The sequence below is a fragment of the Loxodonta africana genome, chromosome 16, assembly GCF_030014295.1.
Source record: "Loxodonta africana isolate mLoxAfr1 chromosome 16, mLoxAfr1.hap2, whole genome shotgun sequence".
Classification (NCBI taxonomy): Eukaryota; Metazoa; Chordata; class Mammalia; order Proboscidea; family Elephantidae; genus Loxodonta; species Loxodonta africana.
Window position 1 is genome coordinate 3614862 of NC_087357.1, and position 19571 is coordinate 3634432.

A 19571-nucleotide genomic window follows, 5' to 3' on the forward strand; every position below is an offset into this window, starting at 1 on the left:
GGAGATCCAATAAGAATAAGCTCGGACTACTCAGCAGAAACCATGCAGCCAAGAAGGCAATGGGATGACATATTTCAAAAATTGAAGGAAAAAAATTGCCTGCCAAGAATCATATACCCAGCAAAACTCTCTCTTAAATATGAAGGTGAAATTAAGACGTTTCCAGTTATATGCAAGTTTAGGGAACTCATAAAACCAAACCAAAACTACAAGAAATAATAAAGGGAGTTCTTTGGTTAGAAAATCAATAATGTCAGGTATCAACCCAAGACTAGAACACTGGGCAGAGCAACCAGAAGTCAACCAAGACAGGGAAATCCAAAAAAAATTATATATAAAAAAAAAAGCTCAAAACAGGGTAACAGCAATGTTATTATATAAAAGAAGACAATATTAAAATAATAAAGAGGGACGAAGAAATGTAATCATACACCTTCCATATGGAGAGGAAGATACAGCGATACAAAAAAATAAAAGTCGGATTTAAATTTAGAAAAATAGGGGTTAGCAATAAGGAAACCACAAAGGAGACAAACTATCCTACTTATCAAAATAAAATACAAGCAAAAAATAGAAACTCAGCAGAAACAAAATCAACAACAAATACGAGGAAAGGATAATATATAATCAACTCCGCACATAAAATTAAGTGGGAAAAAAAACTGTCAACAACACACACAAAAAGACACCAAAATCATAGCACTAAATTCATACCTATCCATAATTATGTTGAATGTAAATGGACTAAATGTACCAATAAAGAGACAGAGAGTGGCAGAATGGATTAAAAAAAAAAAAAAAGATCCATCTATCTTTTATATGCTGCCTACGAGAGACACACCTTAGACTCAGAGACACAAACAAACTAAATTTCAAACAATGGAAAAAAATATATATCAAACAACCAACAATCAAAAAAGAGCAGGAATGGCAATATTAATTTCTGACAAAATAGACTTTAAAGTTAAATCCATCAAAAGGATAAGGAAGGACACTATATAATGATTAAAGGGACAGTACACCAAGAAGATATAACCATATTAAATATTTACATACCCAATGACAGGGCTGCAAGATACATAAAACAAACTCTATCAGCATTGAAAAGGGAGATGGACAGCTCCACATTTACAGGAGGAGAATCCAACACACCACGTTCAGTAAAGGACAGGACATCCAGAAAGAAGTTCAATAAAGACACGGAAGATCTAAATGCCACAATCAACCAACCTGACCTCACAGACGTATACAGAACACTCCACCCAACAGCAACCAACTACACTTTCTTTTCTAGTGCACATGGAACATTCTCTAGAATAGACCACATATTAGGTCATAAAGCAAGCCTTAGCAGAATCCAAAACACTGAAATATTACAAAGCATCTTCTCTGACCATAAGGCCATAAAAGTGGAAATCAATAACAGGAAAAGCAGGGAAAAGAAATCAAACACTTAGAAACTGAACAATACCCTGCTCAGAAAAGACTGGATTAAAGAAGACGTTAAGGATGGAATAAAGAAATTCAGAGAATCCAATGAGAATGAAAACACTTCCTATCAGAACCATTGGGACACAGCAAAAGCGGTGCTCAGAGGTCAATTTATATCAATAAACGCACACATCCAAAAAGAAGAAAGGGCCAAAATCAAAGAATTATCCCTACAACTTGAACAAATAGAAAGAGAACAACAAAAGAAACCCACAGGCAGCAGAAGAAAACAAATAATAAAAATTAGAGCTGAACTAAATGAAATAGAAAAGAGAAAAACAACTGAAAGAATTAACAAGGCCAAAAGCTGGTTCTTTGAAAAAAAATCAGTAAAACTGATAAACCACTGGGCAAACTGACAAAAGAAAAACCAAAGAGGAAGAAAATAACCCAAATAAGAAATGAGATGGGCGATATTACAACAGACCCAACTGAAATTAAAAGGATCATATCAGATTACTATGAAAAATTGTACTCTAACAAATTTGAAACCTAGAAGAAGTGGATGAATTTCTAGAAACACACTATCTACCTAAACTAACACAAACAGAGGTAGAACAACTAAATAGACCCATAACAAAAGAAGAGATTGAAAAGGTAATCAAAAAACTCCAAACAAAAAAAAAAAAGCCCTGGCCCGGACAGCTTCACTGCAGAACTCTACCAAGCTTTCAGAGAGGAGGTACCACTACTGCCAAAGGTATTTCAGAGCACAGAAAAGGACTGAATACTACCAAACTCATTCTATGAAGCCACGATATTCCTGATACCAAAACCAGGTAAAGACACCACAAAAAAGAAAATTATAAACCTATATCGCTCATGAACATAGATGCAAAAATCCTCAACAAAATTCTAGCCAACAGAATTGAACAACATATCAAAAAAATAATCCACCATGACCAAGTGGGATTCATACCAGGTATGCTGGGCACTGGGATGCAGAGATGGTTCAACATTAGAGAAATAATTAATGTAATCCACCACATAAATAAAACAAAAGACAAGAATCACATGATTTTATCAATCGATGCAGAAAAGGCATTTGACAAAGTTCAACACTCATTCATGATAAAAACTCTCAGCAAAATAAGAACAGAAGGAAAATTCCTCAGCATAATAAAGGGCATTTATACAAAGCCAACAGTCAACATAACCCTAAACGGAGAGAGCCTGAAAGCATTCCCATCGAGATAGGGAACCAGACAAGGATGCCCTTTATCACCACTCTTATTCAAAATTGTGTTGGAGGTCCTAACCAGAGCAATTAGGCTAGATAAAGAAATAAAGGGCATCCAGATTGGCAAAGAAGAAGTAAAAGTATCTCTATTTGCAGATGACATGATCTTATACACAGAAAACCCTAAGGAATCCTCCAGAAAATCACTGAAACTAATAGAAGAGTTCAGCAGAGTTATCGGGATACAAGATAAACATACAAAAATCTGCTGGATTCCTCTACACCAACAAAAAGAACATCAAAGAGGAAATCACCGAATCAATGTCATTTACACTAGCCCCCAAGAAGATAAAATACTTAGGAAGAAATCTTACCAGAAAACTACGATAGGCTTGTGCAAGAAACCAAAAGAGACTTACATAGATGGAAAAACATACCTTGCACATGGATGGGAAGACTTAACATTATAAAAATGTCTACTCTGCCAAAAGCGATCTATACATTTAATGCAATTCCGATCCAAATCCCAACGACATTCTTTATGAGATGGAGAAACAAATCACCTATTTCATATGGAAGGGAAAGAGGCCCCGGATAAGTAAGGCATTACAAAAAAAGAAGAACAAAGTGGGAGGCCTTACTTTACCTAATTTTAGAACCTATTATATCGCCGCAGTAGTCAAAACAGCCTGGTACTGGAACAACAACAGATACACAGACCAGTGGAACAGAACTGAGAAACCAGAGATAAATCCATCCACATATGAGCAGTTGATATTTGACAAAGGCCCCAAAACAGTTAAATGGGGAAAAGACAGTCTTTTTAACAAATGGTGCTGACAGAACTGAATATCCATCTGCAAAAAAAAGAAACAAGACCCATACCTCACTCCATGCACAAAAACAAACTCAAAATGTATCAAAGACCTAAATATAAAATCTAAAATGATAAAGATCATGGAAGAAGAAATAGGGACAATGTTTAGGAGCCCTAATACATGGCATAAACAGTATACAAAACATTACTAACAATGCAGAAGAAAAACTAGATAACTGGGAGCTCCTAAAAATCAAACACCTATGCTCATCCAAAGACTTCACCAAAAGAGTAAAAAGACTACCTACAGACTGGGAAACAGGTTTTAGCTATGACATTTCCGATCAGCACCTGATCTCTAAAATCTACATGATACTGCAAAAACTCAACTGCAAAAAGACAAATAACCCAATTAAAAAATGGGCAAAAGATATGAATAGACACTTCACAAAAGAGGACAGTCAGGCCACTAACAGATATATGAGGAAACATGATCATTAGCCATTAGAGAAATGCAAATCAAAACTACAGTTAAGATTTCATCTCACTCCAGGAAGGCTGGCATTAATCCAAAAAACACAAAATAATAAATGTCGGAGAGGCTGTGAAGAGATTGGAACACTTATACACTGCTGGTGGGAATGTAAAATGGTACAACCACTTTGGAAATCGATTTGGCGCTTCCTTAAAAAGCTAGAAATAGAACTACCATACAATCCAGCAATCCCACTCCTTGGAATATATCCTAAAGAACTAAGAGTCTTTACAAGAACAGATATATGCACACCCATGTTCACTGCAGCTCTGTTTACAATAGCAAAAAGATGGAAGCAACCAAGGTCTCCATCAGTGGATGAATGGATAAATAAATTATGGTATATTCACACAATGGAACACTACGCATCGATAAAGAACAGCGATGAATCTGTGAAACATTTCATAACATGGAGGAACCTGGAAGGCATTATGCTGAATGAAATTAATCAGTTGCAAAAGGACAAATATTGTATAAGGCATTATAAGAACTTGAGAAATAGTTTAAACTGAGAAGAAAACACTCTTTTGTGGTTACGAGAGGGGAGAGGCAGGGAGGGTGGGAGAGTGGTACTCACTCATTAGATAGTAGATAAGAACTACTTTGGGTGAAGGGAAAGACAACACGCAATACAGGGGTGGTCAGCACAACTGGACTAAACCAAAAGCAAAGACGTTTCCTGAATAAACTGAACGCTTCGAAGGCCAGCGTAGCAGGGGCAGGGGTCTGGGGACCATGGTTTCAGGGGACATCTAAGTCCATTGGCATAATAAAATCTATTAAGAAAACACGCTGAATCCCACTTTGAAGAGTGGTGTCTGGGGTCTTAAAGGCTAGCAAGCAGCCATCTAAGATGCATCAATGAGTCTTAACCCACCTGGATCAAAGGAGAATGAAGACCAAGGACACAAGGTAATCACAAGCCCAAGAGAAAGAAAAGGGCCACATGATCCAGAGACTACGTCATCCTGAGACCAGAAGAACTAGATGGTGCCCAGCTACAACCCATGACTGCCCTGACAGGGACCACAACAGAGAACCCCTGAGGGAACAGGAGACCAGTGGGATGCAGACACCAAATTCTCATAAAAAGACCAGACTTAATGGTCTGACTGAGACTAGAAGGACCCGGTGGTCATGGTCCCCAGACCTTCTGTTGGCCCAGGGCAGGAACCATTCCCGAAGCCAACTCTTCAGACATGGATTGGACTGGACTGGGTTGGAGAGGGATGCTGGTGAGGAGTGAGCTTCTTGGATCAGGTGGACACTTGAGGCTATGTTGGTATCTCCTGCCTGTAGGGGAGATGAGACGGTAGAGGGGGTTAGAAGCTGGCGAAATGGATACAAAAAGAGAGAGTGGAGGAAGGACGCGGGCTGTCTCATTAGGCAGAAAGTAATTGGGAGTATGTAGCAAGGTGTATATAAGTTTTTGTGTGAGAGACTGACTTGATTTGTAAACTTTCACTTAAAGCACAATAGAAATTATAAATAATAAAAAAAAAGACTAAATCCAAAAGGCAGATGAGTTTGCAAGCACTTAAATGCTAATGAACAACAGCTATGAAATTATGCACGTTGTAAAAAAAATGCAAACATGGTTATTAAAGGCTTTGCAACTCAAAAAAAAATTCAAATTTATTGGCATAAAGTTCATAATACTTCCCTTATTATCTTTTCAATGTCTGCATGATCTTTGGTCATGATGACCAATGCTAAATTTCTAACATTGGTAATTTTGTCTTCTACCTTCAGAAACTAGATATAGAAAAGTAAATGAAACACACAGTAAAAAGAGAGCAGAAATAATAAATAGCAGAATCAGTGAAAGAGAAAAGAAAAACCATAGACACAATCAATGAAACCAGAAGGAGGTTCTCTGAGATGGATAAAGCTGATAAACATGTAATCAGATCATTGATTGATAGTTTGTCCTCATTATGGGTCATGTTCTCCTGCTTCTTTGCCTGTCTGGTAATTTTTGACTGGATGCCAGACATTTTGAGTTTTTACTTTGTTGGATACTAGCCTGGACATTCTCTCTCCAGGCTGTAAGCTGGGGCAATTACAGGGCTTACCTTTCGTGCTTTCCCTCTCAGGGATCATTGTCCTGTATTGCCTGCTGTCTAATGTCTGGAAATCATTGTTTTGTGTATTTTTTCTGGTTGTAATTTAAGATGGGAGTGTACATTTAGGACCTGTTTCTTGATGCTAGCTGGAAGCACACATCACATTATTTTTTAAATTACTGTCAGGAAAAATTGTGAAAGGCTCTAAAATGAGCAAAAAATATTAGAAGGTATCCTGTTTACCTCACCCATTTGGGTTATCTCTACCTCTCCTTATCTTTGATCTGTAACTCTGTAAGTTGTAAAAACTGATAGTAATGAAAAACCCTTCAATTCTTGACCACAGAAATGCAGAGTATCTGGTGGAATATAATTGATTATTCCCCTGTGGATACCGGCCAATTTTGCAAATGATTACACAAAAGCCATTTCAGCACTCCTGACAGGCTTATCTGTTTGTCTGCTCTTTGGGTTCTTCTTTGAATCAGTTCTCACTTTCTACTGGCTTTCTCATTAGTGAATAAATAAAACCTTCAACATCTGTTCCTTTGGTATTTGTATGAGAATCAAGACTGTATCTTTAACATTACTATAACAAACTTTAAACAATCGAAGGGCCCATCAATTAAAAAAAAATGACTTTAATAATGATGGCCTATCCATATAATGAAATTCTCTGAAGCTATTAAAATGTCTAATGTATTAACTGACATGGAAAGATTTCCCAGTTTATAAAGAAAAAAAAAGAGTAAGTTGTAAAAAAAAAATACATATATACCTGTGACCCACCTATGGAGGGTTACATTTCCCTACTGTCATATGCAGCAAATTAGACACACATTGAGAAGTGAGTACATCAAGCTGGAGGCAGGCCTGGGGGTAAGGATGTTTTCTTTATACTCTTCTGCTCTGTTCAAGTTCCTCGATGAGCATACATGATTCAACATCCAGCTAACATCTACTGAGCACACACTGCATGCCAGGCACAGCCTTGGGTTCTCAAGACACAGTGGTGGGGACGAGAGACTGGACCCTGCCCCAAAGCCTAGACTCAAGTATATTACCTTTGTAAACAGGATAAAAAAAGGTAGAAACAACTTCTCGTGACCTTGTCTGCAGTCTGAAGAGCTAAAATCACCACTTCACCAATAAAGGCCAAGTGTTGCTCTTCCCATCCTTCAGGTTTCAGTCCTAAAGTTGCCTCCTCAGGAGCCATGTACTGTTCACTCCATTTTCTCCATGGAGCCACCACCTCCTGACCCCGCTGTCTGCCCTGGCCCATCTCTCCCATGGAATGTAAACTCCAGGGCTCAGGGCTGTGAATGAGCAGATGGATGAATGAATGAATGAATGAACTCCATTTACTGTGGGGTATGCTCAGGATACTGTTATCGCACACAATATACCACAATGATACGAGCAAAAGGTACTGTTGTAATGGTCACTTGAGTCTCACATATCCAGAAAGTGGGCACTTTATCCTCAATTTTCTATATGTTTCAGAGCAAATTACTTGGAGACGGGGGCTGGCGGACTGTATCCTCACTGTCTTAGTTATCTAGTACTGCTATAACAGAAATACCACAAGTAGATGGCTTTAACAAAGAAATTTATACTTTCACAGTCCACTAGCGAGACAGATAGGGTTAACTGTGCTGGCAGAACAAAAGAGCTGTTAAAAGATTACCATCTAGAAGTTGGGTAAACAGGAACCAAGCCCTGACAACATGAGATAAAACTGAAACAACTCATGAATTACTATCTCCTTCTTAGAGTTTTTCGAGTCCCCTCCCCCTTTACAGGCTCCCGCAAGCTCAGAAGAACAAAGTATGACCACTGTTTAACCTTTCTTAGTCCTCCGAAGATGACGATGTAGTGCCAAAGATCAGTGCACTTGCGCTATATCCCATAATAATGATGCCAAGGGCTACCGAGAGGACTCCATCTTGAATATCAGCGGGTTCCATCTTAGATTCCAGATGCGCACACAACCTAATTAGCACGTACCGCCACTCTAAGAAATACCCACCCCTTGAAAAAAGCCTACTAAATATTCATTATTCTATCATCTCCACCAAACCCATATAAACCCTAGCCTTGCTTCCCTTTTTGGGTCAGCCTTTTGGAGAGGCTTAGTCCCCCACTGACTCCTTTTGCTTGACTCAAGCAAAATAAAGCTTGCTGAAGATAGTTTGTCTTTCGTGTGTATTCTTACTCGGGAAAAGACCAGTACCCTTTGTGTCAGATTGGCGATTGGTAACAGTAGGTTACAAGTCCAAATTCAGGGTGTCATCTCCAGGGGAAGGCTTTCTCTCTGTCAGCTCTGGAGGAAGATTCCTTGTCATTGATCTTCCCAATTGAGGAGCTCCTCGGGCACAGGGATCCTAGGTCCAAAGGACATGCTCTGCTCCCAGCACTGCTTTCTTGGTGGTATGAGGTCCCCAACGCTCTGCTTGCTTCCCTTTCCCCACCCCAGGCAATCTCTCTTTACATTGGATGAGGGAGGTGACCTGAGTAAGGGTGGTGTTACAATCCCACCCTAATCTTCTTTAGCATAAAATTACAATCATGAAATGGAAGACAACCACACAATATTGGGAATCATGGCCTAGCCAAGTTGACACATATTTTTTGGTGGACACAATGCAATCCATGACACTTGCTTACCCTCCCCCTGGTTCCCGGGCAGTCAATCCAACAGAACGAGGGGATACTACATGATTTAAAATTAGAAAAGGTATGTGTCTGAGTTGTATCCTTTCACCGTGCTTACTCAACCTGTATGCTGAGCAAATAATCCAAGAAGCTGGTCTATGTGAAGAAGAAAGCAGCATCAGGACTGGAGGGAGACTCATCAACAGCCTGCGGTATGCAGATGACACAACCTTACTTGCTGAAAGTGAAGACGACTTGAAGCACTTACTGATGAAGATCCAAGACTACAGCCTTCAGTATGGATTACACCTCAACATTAAGAAAACAAAAATCCTCACAACCGGAGCAATAAGCAACATCACAATAAACAGAGAAAAGATTGACAATGTCAAGGATTTCATTTTACTTGGATCCACAATCAGTGCCCATGGACACATCGGTCAAGAAATCAAATGATGTGTTATCGCATTGGGCAAATCTGCTGCAAAAGACCTCTTTTTAAAGTGTTAAAAAACAAAGATGTCACTTTGAGTACTAAGGTGTGTTGACCCAAGCCATAATATTCTCAATCACCTCATATGCATTCAAAACCAGGACGATGAATAAGGAAGATCGAATAAGAACTGATGCCTCTGAATTATGGTGTTGGCAAAGAATACTGCATATAACATGGACTCCCAGAAGAACAAATAAATCCATCTTGGAAGAAGTACAGCCAGAATGCTCTGTTGGGGAAACGGTCTGCCTCTACGCCTCATCCAGGCTGCCGAAGTAAAGGCCTTGGGCCCAGAGCATTCTCTGATAAGGAGGGTGGGAATTGGGTCGCCTTCTCTCTCCCAGTTTCTTATCAGAGAAGCCTTTCCCCTGTTCTGAGCACACACTAACTTTCTCTGTCTCTTGTGCATGCACGGGCACTTTAAGGCACCTGGTCAACCCCACTTCTTTATCTGTTCCCAGCAAGGAGGTAATGGGTTTTCTTGTACTACAGCACAAGTGGAGGAAAATGCCAGATTGTAAGACCCAGCCTTGATGGGTGGACTGGAGAGGAAACAAGCTTTGTGAGGTAGAACATGGGCGCCCTCATGCTTTCTGCTAGTTCACTACAATTTATATTCTTAAGTAAGCCCCTGGCATGGAGACTCTATCGTCCACCACTATAAAACCTCTGCCCTCCCAGTGCGGAGCATGAAGATCTGCTCTGGTCCCGGAGCCGCCAGGACTCGGCCTTGTGTGTAAGTCTCCCTAATATACTCCTTTCCTGCCACACTGGAGCTGCCCACCTCTTTCTTTGGTCTCTTGCATCCTCTAATTTTTGGAGGCAAATTTCACGTTACTGGTCCATGCCTGGACATGCTCCTTGGAAGCAAGGATGGCGAGACTTTGTCTCACATACTTTGGACATGTTATCAGGAAAGACCAGTCCCTGGAGGAGGCCATCAAGCTTGGTAAAGAGGGTCAGCAAAAAAGAGGAAGACCCTTAACAAGATGGACTGACGCCGTGGCTGCAACAATGGGCTCAAACACAGCAACGATTGTGAGAATGGCACAGAACCAGGCAGTGTTTCGTTCTGTTGTACACGGGGTCACTATTAAGTCGGAACCGACTCAAAACCACCTAACAATAACAACTTGTTCCCTGGGAGCTAGAGGGGGTCAAGGACCTGGATTGGCCTCAGGCCATGGATCCAGCCTGCCCACATGGGAGAATGAGACCATGCGACATCATAGTGTGCCCCCAACACAACAAGGGTTGCCTCAGAGCAGCGATAAAAGCCAAAGGTGGAAGAGACACCCCAGAAGAGACCAGCCGACGTGCCAGGAACACAGGACAGTGAGGCATCCCCTACTGGGGCTGGGTCGGGGCTCTTGACCTTGCCCCTGGTCACTCTCGTGAGGAATCCCAAACAACAGCCCTTTGTGGCAGAAGCAGAAGAACCTGGGTCAGCTGCTCCGGAGTGTGTCCTGGGCCTGTCATTTATCTCTCCGTGCCTCACTTCCTCACCTGAGGATCAAGAGTGATGACAGTATCACCTCCCAGGATCACTGGGGTGAGGACAGTGCCACCTCATAGAATCAAGCAGGGTGTGGTCGTTAAAAGTTGTGTGTCAAATTGGCTGCACCAAGATTTTCAGCTGTTTGGTAGTTATGATGTAGTCTGGCATCCGTATAATGATGTAATCCCCTCCATGGTGAGGTCTTATATAAATGTGATCACCTCCATGATGGGATCTGCTGTGAGTAGCCAACCAGTTGAATGGCCGTTTCCATGGGGGTGTGGCCTATATCCAATATAGGTGGTCTTTCTTGCAAAGCTCGCTGGCTTTTGCTCTGCTCTGGATGCTGTATTTGGCTCGTCATTACCTGAACTAATGCTTTTGGTACTTGAGCCAGCAGCCTGCCATCTTACTTGCTATGATGGTTCAAGTTGCATGTTAACTTGGCTGGGCCACAATTCTTAGTGGTTTGGCAGTTATGATATAGTTTGGCAGCTATGTGATGATGTAATCACCTCCATAACGAGATCTGATATTACATAATCATCTCCAAGATGTCATCTGTAATGAGTAGCCAATAAGTTGAAAGGGAGTTTCCTTGGGGGTGTGGTCTGCATCGAATATAGAGGGATTTTCTGGCAAAGCTTGCTGGCTTTTGCTCGCTTTGGATCCTGCAGCTGGCTCCTATTCATCTGACCTCTGGTTCTTGGGACTTGGGCTAACAGCATACCTGCCATCTTGCCTGCCGATCTTGGGATTCGTCGGCTTCCACAGTCTGTGAGCCAGAGTCCTGTTGTCTGGCCTGCTGATCTTGGGTTCGCCAGCCTCTGCAGCTATGTGAGTCAGAGGGTCTCTAGCCTGACCCATGGACTTATGACTTTCCAGCCTCTACAACTGCCTGAGACATTTCTTTTATACATATGTGTATGTATATATATATATATATATATATAAACCCAGACCCAGTATATATGGATATGCATACATATATACATACCAACAAATGGATACAGCACCGGAAGTGTTCACCTGTCTCTGCCAAGAAATTTGGAAGACAGCTCCCTGGCCAACTGACTGGAAAAGATCCATATTTATGCTTGTTCCCGTGAAAGGTGATCCAACCGAATGTGGAAATTATCGAACAATATCACTAATATCACGCACAAGTAAAATTTTGCTGAAGATCATTCAAAAGCGGCTGCAGCAGTACATCAGCAGGGAAATGCCAGAAATTCAGGCTAGATTCAGAAGATGACAGGGAACAAGGGGTATCACTGCTGATATCAGATCGATCCTGGCTGAAAGCAGAGACTACCAGAAAGATGTTTACCTGTGTTTTATTGACTATGCAAAGGCAATCGACTGTGTGGATCATAACAAATTATGGATAACATTGTGAAGAATGGGAATTCCAAAACACTTAATGTGCTCATGAGGAACCTGTACATAGCTCAAGAGGCAGTCTTTCAAACAGAACAAGGAGATATTGTGTGGCTTAAAGTCAGGAAAGGTGTGGTCAGGGCTATATCCTTTCACCATACCTATTCAATCTGTATGCTGAACAAATAATCCAAGAAGCTGGACTATATGAACAAGAACGGAGCATCAGGATTGGAGGAAGACTCATTAACAACCTGTGTTATGCAGATGACACAACCTTACTTGCTGAAAGTGAAGAGGACTTGAAGCACTTACTAATGAAGATCAAAGACCACAGCCTTCAGTATGGATTATATCTCAACATAAAGAAAACAAAAATCCTCACAACTGGACCAATAAGCAACATCATGATAAACAGAGAAAAGATTGATGTTGTCAAGGATTTCATTTTACTTGGATCCACAATCAGCACCCACAGAAGCAGCAGTCAAGAAATCAAAAGATGCATTGCATTGGGTAACTGTGCTGCAAAAGACCTTAAAGTGTTGAAAAGCAAAGATGTCACCTTGAAGATTAAGGTGTGCCAGACCCAAGCCATGGCGTTTTCAATTACTTCACATGCATGCGAAAGCTAGACAATGAATAAGGAAGACCAAAGAAGTATTAACGCCTCTGAAACTGCTGGCGAAGAATACTGAATATACCACGGACTGCCAAAAGAATGAACAAATCTGTCTTGGAGGAAGTACAACCAGAATGCTCCTTAGAAGCAAGGATGGCGAGACTACGTCTCACATACTTTGGACATGTTATTAGGAGGGACCAGTCCCTGAAGAAGGACATCATGCTTGGTAAAGCAGAGGGTCATAAAAAAAGAGGAAGACCCTCAACGAGATGGATGGACACAGTAGCTTCAACAATGGGGTCAAGCATAATGATTGTGAGGATGGCGTGGGACTGGGCAGTTTTTTGTTCTATTGTGCGTGGGGTAGCTATGAGTCAGAACTGACTGAATGGCACCTAACAGCAACAACGATGTATATATGTGTGTGTACACATGTAAGTATATATTTTACTGGCTTTACTTCTCTAGAGAACCCAGCCTAAGACATAGGGTGAGGACAGAGCCACCTCACAGGATCACTGGGGTGAGGAATGGGGGAAATGCCAGGCAGTCTCTTATGAAGGTTCTCCCTGCAGGCTCAGAAGGGCAGAGGCAGGGACAAATGCCAGGCCACGTCGAGCAAGGACGCCCAGACCGCAGGCATGAATGGGCTTTTCCTTGGGGTAGGGGGCTGTACCTCTCACGGCAAGAAACTCAGGGGTCAGCATGATGTTGTAGGAGGGCTGTGTTTCCCCCCAGGCAGCACTGGCTACTAAGCACTTCAATGTGACTGGTGCAACAGGTGCTGAATTTTTTATTGTTTCATTTAAATTCAAACAGCCAGCACAGCTACAGTGCACCACCCGGAGGCTGCCAGGACAGTGAGGTCTAGGAGTTGTCCTGGTGGGAGACCCCCCGCACGCACGCACATGCACTCATGTACACAGGTGCACACGTACACGCGCACACGCTCACACACATGCATGCTCATGTGCACACGCACACAAACACATGTGCACACGTGCACACTCACACACACATCTGTGGTACCTCATCCACCTGGCTGAGGCAAAGTCTAGGCTCTCACTTACAAGGGCTGGAAAACACCCAGGAAAGCAGGGCATGGGAGATAAACTCCTGGACTGAGCTTGTCACCAGAGGCCACACTTCAACTGCCATGCAGGTGCACTGCTTGCTGCCCAGTGCCCTCTGAAATGGGCAGTCATAGCAGCCTCTGCCTGTACCTGCACCCCAGGCTGGCAGCAGGATAAGGGAGGTGGCTCCCACCCACTTGCCAGCCCACCACCCACTTGCTGGCCCACCCCCCAATCTCCCCTGCCATCTTCCTGCTCCTTCTTGCCACACCAGACACTGAGTCCATGACTCCCGTGGCCATGGACACCCTGGACGTAGGCCTGGTTCTCAGCCCCCTTGGCAGGCTGCCTCGCACGTGGCCCTGTGCTCTTGTGAGACCCATCAGCTTCCTGACCTTACACCTTGACATGTGACCCTCCCTCCAGTGACAGATGTCACACCGCCGACCTCTCGGGTGTCCACATGTTTACACACATGCCAATCAGATGACACACACAGCCAACCCCCAGTCCGCTGAATCCTGGGGGCCCCGGTGGGTGCAGACGAGGGCCTCCTGGACCCAGGGCACAGACGTGGAGGGACTCTTGGACCCTGGGGGCATGACGCAGGGTCTCCCTGGACCCTGGGGGCATGGACACGGGGCCCCTGTAAAGGAGGCAAGGAGCCAGGGGCCAGGGCCCAAGCAGGAGCTTCCTCTCCCAGGCACAGTGGGGAGGGGTGCATATTGGCAAACTGCTTGGGGCCTCATTTGGGGAGGGGGTGCATGTTCACTGACACTGCCACCAATGCCAGCTCCCTGCTCGCCCAACCCCAGGGATCGCCCCATTCCTCAGACCCTGACCAGCTCCTGGAACTGGCCCAGGCCCGAGACCTTGTTGGCTCTGACCACGGACATCCACTCTCAGGCCGAATGGAGCTCAGCCTGGCCTCCTCGTGGGCTGCCCCCTCCCTGCAGTGGGCACCTCGAGCACACAGGGCAGCTTAGGCGCAGCGCCGTGCACACACACAGCTGGAAGGTGCCTGTCAGTACAGGAGGGCGCCAGCTCTGGTCAGGACAGCAAAGCTGACCCCAAGTTTCAGGTACATCAGGGCTCCTCTCCAAACCCAAAACGCAGTTGCCTCAACCTGCTGAGCCACCGCCATCCATTCCTCCTAATGCTGATGAGGTCTGTGAGGAAACGCCACGGACCAGGAAGAGCCATGAACCCCACCAGGACTTTCTATGCCCAGAGAAGCCTGTCTGCTTTGGGGGCATCTTTAAAGGGCAAAATAAACAGCCACATCTGAAACTTCTGGACTCAACACAGGACACACAACAAGAAATAAACGAAGTGTCTAAGGATAATGCTGCCTCATGGCTGATGCAGCTCAGTGGGTCTTTCCTAGGTGGAGGGGCCTCCTACCACCCCACGCCACCATCTCCATCCAGTGCAAAGGAGCAGAGCAGGTGGTACTCACATCAGGCTCAGGGGAAAGGGGGGCTCACGTCAGACTCAGGAGAAGGAGGCTCACATCACACTCAGAGGAAAAGGGAGCTCTGAGAAGCAAGCACAGCACTGTGGGGGAAGGTGCCCACTGGGCCTGCAGCTGGCTAGTGGCACAGAAGGCCAGGCCCAGTTGGCGTCCATGCAACATGCCAGCTCCTTCCCCGGGGATCCAGCATGCTAGTCACCCCGCGCAGTGCTATTTGAGGCACAGAACTATCAGGCCCATCTCCCCTGTGGAGCTCGTGTTTGGGGTGGGGGAGATTAAGAAGCAGCCAAGAGATACGGAGTATAGTGCCAGATACAATAAATACCAGGAGTAGCCAGGAGGGGGATGGACAGAGTTGAAGAAGAAGTTCCCCCCACAAGGTGGCACAGGAGCCAAGGACCAGCAGAGAGAGGGTGGTGGGATGGGGGAGGTGGGGGTGCAAGGGGGGGCTGGGGCCAAGAGAAGCACAGGTACAGAGGCCCCAAAACAGGGCCCTTGGGGCACAGCCAGAGGCAGAGCTATGGCCAGTGGGCCAAGGGGGTAGGCAGGGCCAGGGCAGCGGGCAGGGCCAGGGCAGCAGGCAGACAGGGCCACAGGCCTCAACGTCCATTCAGACTCTGTCTCAGCCCAGGGAGGAGTTAACAGGAGGCAGGAGAGGACAGGATCTGAGTCACGTTTTTAAAGGCCAATGTCTGCTTATCGAGGAGGATGGTGAACATAGCAGGTGGGTGGGCACGGTGCAAGGACATGGGGGGACCAAAAACCAAAACCAGACCCATTGCTGTTGAGTCGATTTTGACTCATAGCGACCCTACAGGACAGAGTAGAACTGCCCCCATAGGGTTTTCAAGGAGTGCCTCATGGATTCGAACTGCCCAACTTTTGGTTAGCAGCCATAGCTCTTAGCCACTATGCCACGACACAAGGAGCAGCTTTGGATTCTGGACCAAATGTGAGGGCCTTTCAGGGACAGCTGCTGGACTGGAGGTAGGTGGGGAAGCGATGGCTGGCCCATGTCTCTGGCAGGCCATGGCCAAGTTCGAGACTCAAACCCCTGCAAGTCCTGGATCCCAGAGGCTCAAAGCTCACTGGCACCCTTGCACTTCTGGGAGAGTCCCCAGGGAGCTTGGGACTCAGCTGCTGAAGCCACTCCAGGTGAACTCCAGCTGGATGTGCCCCATGTCCATGCTGCCCTGTGCTCTCCACCCAGCTGGCCCTGCTCCCACGCACGACACGGGCCTGCAAACACTGCCCCGCCCCACACTGCACCTGAGCAGCATATGCTGTCCACCCAGCTTCCCAGACCAGGTGATAAGGGGACACCCCATCCTGGAATCACCCTGAAGGACCAGCCACGTGGTTGCACTCCACAGACAATGGTCACGCATCATGTTGGAACACCCACACATCATGCAGGTACTCGGTCTGCAGGCAATGGCCTCCAGAGCGTTTCTTACCTGATAAAACTCCCGAAGCCAGTTCTTCTGCAGGTTTTCTGGCTGTAAGGAAAGAGAAAACAAAAAGTTAGACCAGTGAAATAAGCTCCAAGTAGAGCTACAAGCAGATGCTACTGTGAGTAGGTCTGGACAGGCTTGCTGTGGGGAGTGAGAGGCACAACGGATCCTCTGCCATGCTGTGTCAGCAGATGTGTTATGGACAGACCCGGCCCACAAGGCCAGGCACTGCATAGGTTGTGGGGCAGAAGGGCTCTACCCCCAGCCAGGTCAGGCACCCTACCAAGGATGGCCCCCAGACAATGAGCTGGAGAAAGGACCTCCTTCCCAACTTTGATGGTTAATTTTATGTGTCGACTTGACTAGGGGAGGCTATGGTTCTCTCTCTGGTTTGGCTAGATCCAGGAGTTGGTGAGTAGATGGTGAAACTGTGGTGACGTAATGTGATGATTGTGATATGATGGGATGGTGTGATGGGGTGGCATAACAGGCTGGTGTGACGGGTTGGCGTGATGGGCTGGTGTGACAGGCTGGCATGATGGGCTGGTGTGACCGGCTGGCGTGATGGGCTGGTGTGACCGGCTGGTGTGATGGGCTGGTGTGACCGGCTGGCGTGATGGGCTCGTGTGACAGGCTGGCGTGATGGGCTGGTGTGACGGGATGGCATGGTGGGCTGATGTGACGGGATGGCATGGTGGGCTGGTGTGATGGGATGGCATGATGGGCTGATGTGATGGGCTGGCGTGATGGGCTGGCGACGGGATGGCGTGATGGGCTGATGTGATGGGCTGGCCTGATGGGCTGGTGTGATGGGCTGGCATGATGGGCTGGTGTGATGGGCTGGTGTGAGGGGATGGCATGATGGGCTGATGTGATGGGCTGGCATGATGGGCTGGTGTGATGGGCTGGCATGATGGGCTGGTGTGACGGGATGGCACGATGGACTGATGTGACGGGATGGCATGACGGGTTGACTTGATCGGATGATGGGATGGCTTGACATGATGGGTCGATGCAATGAAATGAGATGATGTGATGTGACAATGTAATTACCTCTCATGATGTGATCAAACAATCAGTTGAAAGGAGAGTTTCCTCGGGTGTGTGGTCTGGCTTGAGAATATAAATGAATGTTCTGGCATTCTCTTTCTGTCTCTCTCTCTCTCTTGATCCCACACTCTTCTTGCCACCTGACCTACAAATCTTAGCACTTAAGCCTGCCGAAGCCTCTGGCTAGTTGCTTGGCCTGCAGATCTTGGGACATAAGCCTGCAGAAGTCCCTGGCACATGAAGATAGAATTATAGACAAAGTAATGAAGGCAAAGAACCTGGCCATGGAAAAAAAGCCCTGAAGACCACAGAAGGAGAGGCCGAGGACACCCTGGGAAGACGGAAGATGGCTGGCCCCAGCCAGCATGCTGGGCAATTCAGTCACTGACACCAAGGTCCAGCCAGGAGAACCTAGATAGAACCCAGCTGAGTTCAGTCCACCCCCCTTCAGTCCTCTCCCACCACACAGCAGGCCTTCCTCCTCATCCTCGCACACAACCAGAAGAAAGCAGAATAAAAAACCAAATGGCCAGCTGATAAAACATAAAAAGCAGGTAGAGGATATGAACAGAATGGCCAATAAACCCATTGCCCTGGAGTCACAATAAGCACATGAAAAGAGACTCAACATCACTAGTCACCAGGGAAATGCAAATCAAACCACAGTGAGATCCCTCTGGACACCCATGAGGACGCTAGAATAAAAAGGAGTGCGGAAACCGGAGCCCTCATGCACAGCTGGTGGGAATGTAAAATGGTTCAGCAGGCTGGACAACAGTTAGGTGGGTCCTCAAAAACTTAAACATAGTCACCGTATGAGCTAGCAATTCCTCTACTACGTATACACCCAAGAGAGTTGAAAACACATACGTCCGCGCAGAAACTCGTGCGTGAAGGTTTCGTTGCGGCACTATCCACAACAGCCAAAAGTGGAAACTACCCAAGTGTCCACAAACAGATGATGGGTAAACAAAACGTGATCCATCCACACAACGGACTATCACTCAGCCATAGAAAGGGATGAGGTACCGATACCTGCTAGAACACAGGTGACCCTTGAAAACATGATGCTGAGTGCAAGTAAATCAGACACAAAGGCCCACATCTTGTACGAGGCCACTTATACAAAATGTTCAAACTAGGCAGATCCATAGAGACTGACAGCAGATTCGAGGTTGCCAGAGGCTGAGGAAGTGGGGATGCAAGTCCCTGCTAAGGGTGTGGGGTTCTCTGGGGGACGATGGAAATGCTCTAAAGTTAGACCGTGGTAATGGTCGCACAACTCGGAACACACTGAAAAGCACTGGATTGTATACTTTGTGAGTAAGCTTTATGGTATGCAACTCACATCTCAAATAAAACTGTTAAAAAAGGAATGAAGTCATAAGTTGGCATGTTGGTGTTGTGTGCTGTTGAGTCAATTTCAACTCATAGTGACCCCATGTGACAAAGAACTGCCCCACAGGGTTTCCCAGGCTGTAAATCTTTACAGAATCAGATCATCACGTTCTTCCAGTAGGTTCGAACCTCTGACCTTTCGCTTACTAGTCAAGTGCTTAACCACTGCACCACCAGAGCTCCTTATAAATTGGCAGAAGATTTCTAAAAATCGCTTAAAAAAGAAAGAAAAGGGAAGGGAAGAAGGGCAAGGCTAGACAGCGGCCGCCTGTGCTAAGCAGGCTGAGGGGCCTGCGCACCCTCTCCCACGTATCACCATCAGAAGCAGGGATATTGGGAGCCCTGGTGACATGACCCTGATTGGGAGAGAAACAGAACA

The 19571-nt window shown here is 45.5% G+C and overlaps 1 protein-coding gene across 6 annotated transcripts in view; it reads right to left on the reverse strand.

Annotated features, from left to right (window-relative positions):
• Window positions 1-19571, reverse strand: part of INPP5A (inositol polyphosphate-5-phosphatase A) — a 207006-nt gene that overhangs the window by 142453 nt on the left and 44982 nt on the right. For 5 of the 6 annotated variants that reach the window (XR_010318037.1, XM_064269128.1, XM_064269129.1 and 2 more), the window contains exon 2: window positions 16748-16789. Coding sequence is in view for 5 of the 6 variants with exons in the window: in XM_064269128.1 (XP_064125198.1) it covers window positions 16748-16789 (42 nt within the window). In the remaining variant the exon portion in view is untranslated. Of the gene's footprint in view, window positions 1-5173; window positions 5580-16747; window positions 16790-19571 lie in introns of those variants that run through there. The other variant, XM_064269130.1, reaches the window with a different exon arrangement.